We start from the raw sequence: 10,514 nt of genomic DNA on the forward strand, positions 1-10,514 counted from the left end.
GACTGCGTTTCTTAGAATTTCATTCTGCACCAACTCCGGTTATTTTCAAATGGATTCCACTGCTTTCCAGTGGTATATCTTATGTGCAAAATCTGGGAAAATAAATGGTGTTAGTCGTTAGTGTTAGTATCTGATAGCACTTTAAGCTTGCAACATTATACTATCATCAATATCATGTGTATGTGTGTGTATGTATGTATATGTGTGTGTATATTGTGTGTATATTGTGTGTGTATGTGTGTGTGTAAGTGTGAGTGTGTATGTGTGTGTGCACGAGTGTGTGTCTGCAAGTGTGTGTTTCGGTTCCTCTGTTGTCACGATCGCTGGTGATGTAACCACCCCAGTGCCAAACCTTGCACTGGCCTTGCACTACACTGTTACATCACATAATAACCTCTTTGCCCAGACACAACGTCGCGGTGCAGTCGACCTCATATCCTGCTCCTCTCTAATGGATGCCACGACCGAGAAGGGAGCCAGTAAAGAAAAACAAAGAAAGGAAAATTACATTGTGTAATACGAGGGATGGGACCTGGTAAAGAGCGGAACGGCGTTATCTGTATCAGTCACTCCAATTTTCAACTAGGTTCTGTTGTGGTTCATTCCACAGCAATCAGCAAAACATAACCATCCAAAAGAGTTATAAAATACACGGGATCGATTCTCTCTCTTATCAGCATGTCAGCCAGCGAGCAAGGTCAGACGAGGTTCAGAGTTCAGAGCGTGGGATCTCCGTCAGCCCAGTTTGCGTGCACTCCCTTGACCCAGATACTAATCTGGATCACGCAGGACTTGTATTTTTGTGATAGTCTTTTGTGTGGGTCCTTGAGTAAATAAACGTTGTTCATGCTATTGGGATAAACAAAGCACTTCATATATTTGTTCTTTCTGTTCCAAGTTTTCAGAATCATTCAATTCTATCTTCTTGGCGCAGTGTTTCTCAAAAGGAGCCACATTGACACCGTTATTGTAACGGGGGAAGCCCTTCCTTGACGAAGTAACACAAAAATAAATCGTTCGTGATTGGATGAGACTGAAGCTGATGAAACCTGTTCTTTGGACCTGGCCAATCAAAAATCTGTGTGGGGAATGCGCACGCCACGTGATGTAAACACTGACGAAGAGTCATCACGAACTCCCATTTCAGAACCACGCACACAAGGACACCCGACACACTCGCTGATCACATGAACAATTCTCGCTGATTGGTCGAACGGGCCATGCCCCCTTTCGTTTATTGGCCGATGCGTCCCCGCCCTCGCCTTGAAAATTTACTATTCAGGAGGCGTTGTAGGTAAATGATAGACCCATGCTCGCTCTAACTTCATAACAGACAACAGACCGAAACATGAACACGGTTGTTGGACGTGACAAATATTTCTTGACGTCTCCATCATATATCAAACGTCTTCAGTAAACTTCAAGGTATGTTTTGATTGATCTAACTGAAGTTTGTAACCGCTTTATCCTCAGGCCCTCTACAATGTAGAGTGTTTTCTTCTTCAGACATCTGAGCGTCCGCTTGTCTAAAAGATTATTTAGCATCGTTTGACTCATTCACTTCAATCTCAAATGTAATTGCTTGTGTTACCCTTGTTACATTTTAGACTTCCAGTTGCTTTCTTTATGATAAGTACTTTTTATTGTTGTTATATATAGATCTAGATCTAGATCAAGGAATATGTCCTAGCCTAGACTCTCTAGATTTTTATTCTTAGGACGAACTCGGTCCTTTCTTCCTGGCCCTGGTGACAGATGGATGCCAGACTCCAGAGCCAGACACATTGCTCATGCTGTATCGTCTGACAGAAGTAGATCTAGATCTAGATCTAGAATCTAGATCTATATCTAGAAATCTAGATTTTGATCTAGAATCTAGATCTATTAATCGTTTTTATTGGTAATTATTTATGGCCTATTTATTTTGTGGTCCAAACCAGACCTCCTCGATTTTAGTAGTCATTTATTTAGTAACGTGATATCTTGGTTAGAGAAAGCAGGTTCAGGAAGTCAGGATAAGAACTGACTGAGGACTGATATTCATAAATTTGATTTAGCAAAGAGGTGATGTGGGTTTTTTGTTTTTGGGTTAAAAAAACAAACATTTTAGAGTTTTTGTTTAAGGTTTGAAAGCAAGTAAGGCAAGGTTTCTTCACCAGTCTGGTTCTGATCTAGAATTCAAAACGTCATATATCATAATATTATGATTATAATAAGGCCTAATTAAATTTTAATTACCAATTACAGATGAAGAGCTCAGTTCCCTGTCATGGCGTGGAGCGGGATGTTGCAGAGTCCTTGCTTTTCATGGCAAATGTTTTACCGGACAGGGAAGAGAACAACAAGGGGAACCAAATCCCTCCAGCCCCTCCGCTGAGAAAACAAAGCACTCTGGAACAGGTAGATACTGTTTTCTTCTTTGGCCTAAGATTTTATAAATTGCATTCCTTCCTGACATGTGGCTGTGTGTTGTCTTTTCTGTTATAATGTCTGACTGATGTAATTGTAATATATTTAGATGAAAGTGTATTTTCATCATACAAAGTCTTAAAAAGCATGGCTAATTTTGGAAGAACAATTTTCTCCTCGACTAAGTTTCTTGATCATAAAGGTCGCTTGACTTGAAAGTAGTATAACGATGATGATGTTGGCAAGCTGTTAAAATGCCCTAGATCTAAGCCCTGGAATCCATGTTTTTGGGGGAGGGAAAAGAAGTGAGTTTTTCTCTTCACAAATGTACCTCTAATATTATGTTATTGGGTTTTTTTTGCTTTTTTAACATTTGGAATTTGACTTTAAACAAAATATTTCTTGAGCACATGGAACCAATACCACATATATGGTCGCTTTTAAGCTAACCCAGATTTTAGGGGTTTCCAGAAATCTTGACCTACACCAAAAGTGGGCATTGCCCTACCTTTAGAGGAGAAGTTTGGTTTCATTGGTATGTGTGTATTTGTTTGATAATAGAGAAAACCCTCCTTGTCTTTTTTAAAGAAACTGAACAAGGAGCAAAAACTTCACCTTTGATTTTCTCAAAAGAGCTTATTTCGGGATAGCTGCTTTGTGCTTATAAATCGACAAACCTACAAGATATTTCTTGATTATTAAACTTGCATTTTGTTTTTATTTTTTCAGCTTTTGAAAGGGAAAAACCCAAGCAACTACAATTTTGTAATGGGATCTGGTGCAGCTTTCCAAAGTCAATCCGTTCCAGTCATTGTTCCAAGACCATCGCCATCATCAAAATCAGCTACAGCGTCAGCGGCTTCACCTACCAAATTAGAAGTAGATGTTTCACCCAAGTCAGCATCCTCATCTACATCAAAATCATCGTCCCAGAAAATATTTAGAGGACACAAAAGGAGATTTGAAGAAATGTGTGCTGAGAACAATATCACCTCAATTTCAACATTTTCTCGTCCAAAATCTCCTCATCGAGCGTCGTGTTCAGCAAGCACTTCTGTCTCTGGGGACAAAGCTCTTGACCTATCCATTTCACTCGCTGAGAAAGCTAGTTCCTTTACGTACAATCAGGAAACATTCCAACATTATTATCCTTTGGATCAAATGCGACCGTTGACACCCACCACGCCATTATCCCACTTTGGTCATTCCTGCTCCTGCGAGTCCTGCACCTTGGATGCTCATCGTCCACTCACACCGTACTTTGCAGACGAACTTCCACGATGTCTCACTCCGCTTGATCCTGGCTCTAGTCACGACGCTGGTCAGTCACCGTTGCATTCCAGTTACTTGCAAGACGATGACGAGCTCTCCAATTCTCAGCCGCCCCCCAAGTTCTTCATCCCGCCGCCGCCTTCTTTGCAAAGTGGAGATCAAAATTCTCAGAGCTGTACTTCTCCTTCAGACGGGCCCTCATCTGGCAGTGACTCTCCTTCACAACCGGGTGGTTCTCATCTTGAATTTGCTCTCAAGTCAGATTATATTTCTGTCAATTCTCAAGAGAGCAGACGGAGCACAGATTCAAAATTTATCTCTTTTAAAAACTATGGTGACACTTTTGATCAGGAAAAGGTCAGTGAAACCCACAAACCAGAACCACAGAATGCTGCGCACCCTCCTGCTAAGGTTACCATGACTATGCCATTACCTTTGCACCCATCAGTTCAGAGTTCATCACGGGACAATTCAGTGAACTTACGTTGTGCACTTGAGTATTCAAATGACTCTACGCCTCTTCATGGCAACTACTCTGACAGTGTTTCAGACGGATGTTCCAACTGTTCCAACTGTTCTTGCACCCCTAGCATCTCTTCAACTCCAGGTCTCTCCCCATCGTCAACACCTGGACCAAACCACAGCACTAAATATCCCCTCTTCCACAGTCAGCAGAAACTCAGCACAGCTTCACCACCAAATCTAGTCCAACAACCACATACTCAATTCGAAAAGAAAAACGCATCAAGTGTGCCTGTTATGATTTTACCGTCGGATAAGATGACCGTTCCTCTCCTGCAAATATCCAACCGAGGAGCGGATGCGGCGCCTCCTATTGTTCAAGTCTTTGTCATGAATCAAGTAACTCAGCCCAGCTCTGCCAGCAGTATAGGGTCTGCTTTATCTACATTCTCCATGGTGGCAAAGTCTGCTAACTTTCATCCCATCGCCCCTGCACCAGTGTCTGTGGCCACTGGGGAGTCCAGATCTGACGATGTCTCGCTCAGTGACCTTCATCGGCGGCGCTCACATAAGTGTCACGTACCCGATTGTGGGAAGACTTACTTCAAGAGTTCTCATCTCAAAGCCCACATCCGCACACATACAGGTAAGACATGTTACGTTGATTGAAAGTAATTTAAAACAATCGTAGTGCCTTTTTGGGGGTTTTTCATGGTGGGCGGGGCTGGGAAGAGACAAATTCAGTGAGTGCCTTTATGATTTTTTTTTTTTTTTGGGGGGGGGGGTTAAAAAATTTTATCATCAAAATAATTATGAATGAGCGTTTGGTGGCTGCTCTTGTGTGGTCTGCATCTTAAACTTAAAGTTTCTTCTGTATTGTTCCATTCTGTTATTGTGACATTGTCGTTTGTATGTTGTGTGAGTTGTTAAGCTTTCTTTAGTTCATTTGAGACTACAGTACAACCGTACAAATACTCAAAAGATGTGCAACACTTGTATTTTAGTCACCTGTAAAAAGTTGTTCTTCTTTCTTCTGTTTTAGGCATTTAAGTAATTTGGATGGAATGCCTCTTTTAATTATATTTGGAACCTCTCCCCCCCCCCCCCCTCCCTTTTTAAAATGTTAAATTTGTATTTCACACTATATTGTTGTTCAGTCAGCCCCAAATGTGGCTCCACTGAGCATGGAGACCATGGATCATGTTGGAGTTCTGAATGGAGGCCTAATTAAAAGTTAATTTTTTACCTGAATGTCAAAGGCATATTAATTGTCTATCTGTATTTTTTTTCCTCTATTTTTATATATAGAGGGAAGTATGCTAATTTATATTTTATTTTGTAAGAGGCAACTCCTCAGAATGAGTCAGAGTGTTCCTCTTTGTAAGAGTACAGATAGTATATATATATATAAACTGAGAATCCCCACAGTCGACCAGTGTCTTTCCAAGCTAACGGTGTACGTTTGTTTTGGGTTTTTTTGCAGGAGAAAAGCCATTTGTCTGTGACTGGGAAGGCTGCAACAGAAGTTTTGCCCGATCAGATGAGCGATCACGTCATCATCGAACGCACACCGGAGAGAAACGATTTATTTGCGATATTTGCAAGCGGCGATTCATGCGCAGTGACCACTTGGCCAAGCATCTTCGCCGCCACAACAATGGCAAAAAATCATCAGCCTGGATGTCAAAAAGCAACTGATTTCAAAATAGCTAAAGGTCATAAAATGAGCCCCCTTTTTATATTTCACTGTTATGATATTTTGTTTTTATAATATTGAATACATTTTGTGGATGTATGCTAGTCCTTTTTCATCAGAATTTGTAGCATCTTGTGGTTCACAGCAGCGATCGCAATATTTAAGGGTTTTTCTATTTTAGTTCAAATTGATCTTGGTAGTTATGGTGCTGGTAGTTTGTTTTGCTTTTTTAAATGAAAATCTGAAGTACTAGTAGTGGTTATCAATTCTCATTTTCTTGCCGTGTAGTGGACATGATAAAGGATTCACTTGAAGGCTTTCCTGTTCAGGCCTAGATTTTTCTGTTCACATGATGGAAAATTGTCTGTGTGCGTATGCCAATATAGTTAGGCCCCTACTCTTAAATTGCCAAACTGGTTATAATTATTCCCAAATGGCCGCTGGATCGGAAAAGTAAAGTAAAGTAAGTACAATAATTCATATGTCTATTTCAAAATTAATTCTTGTGAAGGGTCTTTTTTATGTTTATATATTTTCTAAGCGTATTAGAAGTTGATTTAATCATTCCAAAAGAATGGTTGCAGTCACTTGTTTTGTTAACAATTTTTTCTTGACAAATGTCCATTCTCATAGTAATGGTGTAGGGGAAGGGTTTCATTAATTAATTTTTAAAATTTTTAGTTTTGTGTAGTGGCTCGCTGCTTTTTTACTCCATTATTCAGTCCTTATTTGGCTTCTACCTGCTTACCCAGACCTGAAAGTTAACGGATTCAGATTATAAATGTACTGTAAATTCCAATAATGAAAAAGTCCTGGTATGAGTATGATCTGGATGGTGCAACACACACAATGCAATGCCCTCATCACGAGAAGATCTTTTCATTTTAATTTTTTGATACTCGTGTATATATATATATCACCTTATTTATTATTCCTCACCTCATGTGCTTCAGTATTATTCATGTGTACAGCGACTAGTCTTCTCTGTAGTGTTGCTATGTTGTTCATCTCTGTTCTCTCTTCAAGACTGGTGGTTTAAGTTTATGATGTGCGAGAAGCAAACCCTGGTGACTTTGTCGAAAACACTCGTGACTTTGTCGACCTGTTTGGGGTAGTGTCATGTTTCTTACAACCAAACAATGTAATGTGCTAGAGAGCATTTAAATGTCTTTTTTCTGATGTACACACTCAAACTTTAAATGCACACATCTGTACTTACTTGATTTTTTTAAAAAAATTTTAAGTTACATTACAACAACCAAAGTTTTAAGTTTAAAGTAAACCATTTAAAGGTGTTATTTTGTTTCGTTTAATTTTTCTGCCTTTTTTCATGGAAAAAAATTAAATTTTGAAAATTGTCTGCAAAGACGAAAATGTTAAAAGTTTGTTATATTAACCAACTTTTGGTTGGTGATTGCTCATGTAGATTTGTTTTGATCAGATCAGTTGTATGCTTGTTTTTGCCAGCTCGGGGATTGAATTTCTGCAAGTGCAAGTCAGCATTTTGTGTCTGAAATATTTTGATCATGAATAGAAAGATTGATAGAGAAGTTGTCCAAATCAAATCCTGTTTAAGTTAAAGAACTTAGTGTGCATCATCTGAAGAAGCGTATTGCTAGGACCTTTTTTAAAAGAATGAATAAATTGTTAAATGATAGTCATCTGTTTTCTTAATTTATGTAGTTTTTTTTCATATTTCAAACTACGAATAAAAGAATGTAGCAGAACACTTATTTGCCTGTATTTAAAGGGGGCTGTCAGTCATTTATCTAACAATGTAGATATTACGGTGAACCTTGCAACCACTGATAGCTCTTGGGAACAGAAAAATTGTATGTCTTGATTGGGGGGGAGGGGTTAGGTCCTTTAGATTTTGGGTTTCTGTGATAAGAGGACTTGATGAACAGACACTGTCTGTTGATGCTTGATTTGTGCAATATATTACATGTCTTACCTATTGTGATTTTTAGTCCTTTTTTTTTCCTCCATTCTTTTAGATAGACATTTGTAGTCATAAATTATGCACTCAATCTAGGGAGGCATTATTGTACACTGAGTTGTTGTTTTTTCAAGTAAAATAACTTTTAAGGCTTACTGCACATTTTATTTTCTTTAGACTTGGTCTGTGTTTTTAAGATTCTGACAATATATGGTATATTATGGTAGTATTCATAGTATAATATAAAAAAAAATAATTGAATGTCAACATGCCTTCAATGAACATCTTTCAAGATGCAGTGAATCAGGACTTGCTTTTCCTCTGCCCTGGAATTTGCTTTTTTAAATATTTTTTTAAAATTAAAAATAATAAGATAGTGGCATGAATGTGAGTGTCAGTACTATTTGGAAATCAATCTGCATAGAACTGCCTAGACATTATGCAACAAACAAAACTTATTTATTGCGAAGAGGGAGCTGTGAATGTATGATATTTGTTCAGGAAAGTGATACAGTGACCTGATCGTCTTATAAATTGTCTGTAAATGGGATCAGAAAGTGTGTAAGTCTTACTTGTTGTGTAGCCGGGTGAGGACTCTGTGCCGAGACTGAATGTGTCGCTGATTGTGTTTGGGTGAAAGTGTGTGCCGAGACTGAATGTGTCGCTGATTGTGTTTGGGTGAAAGTGTGTGCCGAGACTGAATGTGTCGCTGATTGTGTTTGGGTGAAAGTGTGTGCCGAGACTGAATGTGTCGCTGATTGTGTTTGGGTGAAAGTGGTCAATGAAATGTTCTTCCTCCCACTGGCTTGCCTTCACACGCTGCACACCACTTTGTCCACTCCAGAGGAGTCCCGTGGGAGTGGGTGGTTGGCGGGTGCTCTGCTGTGGTTTACTCCTTCTTTCCTTTAAAAAATCTATCCTCTCTATCTCCCCTCCTTCCTGTTTGTATTTGTTACTCTCTTGTAACACCTTTAATCTTCGGCACTTATGTGACCTAAATGTGTTGCAACTGCCGTAAAACTCTTATGAAAACTAAAGAGTTGTGTGTGGAGAGTTGTGTGTTCAATACACATAATATTTATGTGTTTACTTGGGTCATGATTGTTGTAATTGAATTTTATGGTGCTGAAGACCCTGTCATGTATACACGTATACGTGTATTAGGCTATATTTACTTCTATGATAACTTAATTCAAAATCCAAATGTTGCACTGATTGTTTAATTTATTTATTGGAAACAGTTCAGCCACAGCAAATTTAGATTTCCAATGGGGCTGTTGCTTCAAGGGTACTAGTATTATTAGTATACCTATTTTCAATTTTTGATAATTTTAGAATATTTTTTTAAAAAACACTACTACTAGATTTGTGGTGGTTAACATGGTGGAGTAACACTAACATGTTATAAGGTTATAATTTTATTCTGGTGATTTTATGTAGTTTTGTATCTGTACGCAGGGGGTAGTGGGTGGTAAAGATTATCTTCTGTAGGATATAATGATTTGCGCATAAAGAGGGTTCTTTGTAGGTCAATCAAATGATCAAATTTTTATGTAGCTATCCCATGATTGCGGGATTGATGCACATAATTAAATTATTATATATATACTTATTTATTACAGTTTTTTACTGTTTGCATTAAATAAAAAATATGTTCTTGACGAATCCGATTTGTTTCTTAAGTGATTGTGTGTTCTGAAATAAGCGGTCTTTATTATAATCCAACCTGTTCCTTTTTTTTGTTTCAGTTATCGTTTCATCATCATGGCTCCTTGGAGCAGTAATTGGTTGCTACGACTTCAATAGTCTTTTCTCTCTATTTCCTTTTCAGATTTTCAGTGATTCTGTTGTGCTTGTCTGTACTGAATGAGTAGTTGGCGGGTGCTCTGGTGTGGTTTTGCTTCTTCTTTCCTATTAAACATCTATCGTCTTTATCTCTCGTCGCTTCTTTTTTGTGTTTGTTACTCTCTTGTAACACCTCTATTCTTCGGCATTTATATGACTTTATTGTGTTGCAAGTGCCGTAAAAAACTAAACTGTCTGTACCGTTGGTGGTGAAATGTGGTTGGAGGTCCTTCTTTCATATATCAAAGATCTGTAGTCTTCGTCTCTCCTCCTCTTGTCCTTTGTTTCAATTGATTGTATGTTACCCTTTTGTAACTCCTCTAATCTTCGACTTCGACACTTGCATAACCTATTTGTGTTGCAAGTGCTGTAAAATCTTACTGTGGGTGGTTGGCGGGTGCTCTGGTGTGGTTTGCTACTTCTTTCCTATTAAACATCTATCGTCTTTATCTGTCCTCCTTCTTTTTTATGTTTGTTACTCTCTTGTAACACCTCTAATCTTCGGCACTTATATGGCCTTATTGTGTTGCAAGTTCCATAAAATTCTTACTGAAACTAAAACTAAACTAAAATCTTACTGAGTGGTTGATGGGTGTCTTCGTGTGGTTCGATCCGATCTTTCTTTCCTCTATCAAAATCAAACATCTATTGTCCTGATCTCTTCTCAGAACTTTTCCTTCTTTTTTGTGTTTGTTACTCTCTTGTAACTACTCTACTCTAATCTTCAGCACTTACATGACCTTATTGTGTTGCAAGTGCCATAAAACAAACGATACTAAAAAACCCCTCTAATCAACAATTCAAAACAACGCTCTGAAATTCAACTGAAGGACACATAAAACTGAGACACATTGGCAGTTTAGTAAGCCTGCAGCCGACAGATGTTCACTT

The 10,514-nt window shown here is 38.5% G+C and overlaps 1 protein-coding gene across 1 annotated transcript; it reads left to right on the forward strand.

Moving 5' to 3' along the window:
• Positions 1 to 1,254: 1,254 nt before the first annotated feature.
• Positions 1,255 to 9,443, forward strand: LOC101864330 (Krueppel-like factor 10). Its single transcript, XM_005108123.3, has 4 exons — positions 1,255 to 1,425; positions 2,248 to 2,400; positions 3,139 to 4,789; positions 5,627 to 9,443. The coding sequence occupies exons 2-4, from the start codon at positions 2,248 to 2,250 to the stop codon at positions 5,839 to 5,841; spliced, it is 2,019 nt and encodes a 672-aa protein (XP_005108180.1). The 5' UTR covers positions 1,255 to 1,425; the 3' UTR covers positions 5,842 to 9,443.
• Positions 9,444 to 10,514: the final 1,071 nt, after the last annotated feature.

This window comes from Aplysia californica, unplaced genomic scaffold, assembly GCF_000002075.1.
Source record: "Aplysia californica isolate F4 #8 unplaced genomic scaffold, AplCal3.0 scaffold00662, whole genome shotgun sequence".
NCBI classification, from domain to species: Eukaryota; Metazoa; Mollusca; class Gastropoda; order Aplysiida; family Aplysiidae; genus Aplysia; species Aplysia californica.

Bases quoted from the DNA above. Each gene is read 5' to 3' on its own strand.
- LOC101864330 (XM_005108123.3), top strand. From the start codon at position 2,248: ATGAAGAGCTCAGTTCCCTGTCATGGCGTGGAGCGGGATGTTGCAGAG. The intron at 2,401-3,138 runs GTAGATACTGTT...TTATTTTTTCAG, and splicing joins AACAAAGCACTCTGGAACAG to CTTTTGAAAGGGAAAAACCC. The intron at 4,790-5,626 runs GTAAGACATGTT...GTTTTTTTGCAG, and splicing joins CCACATCCGCACACATACAG to GAGAAAAGCCATTTGTCTGT.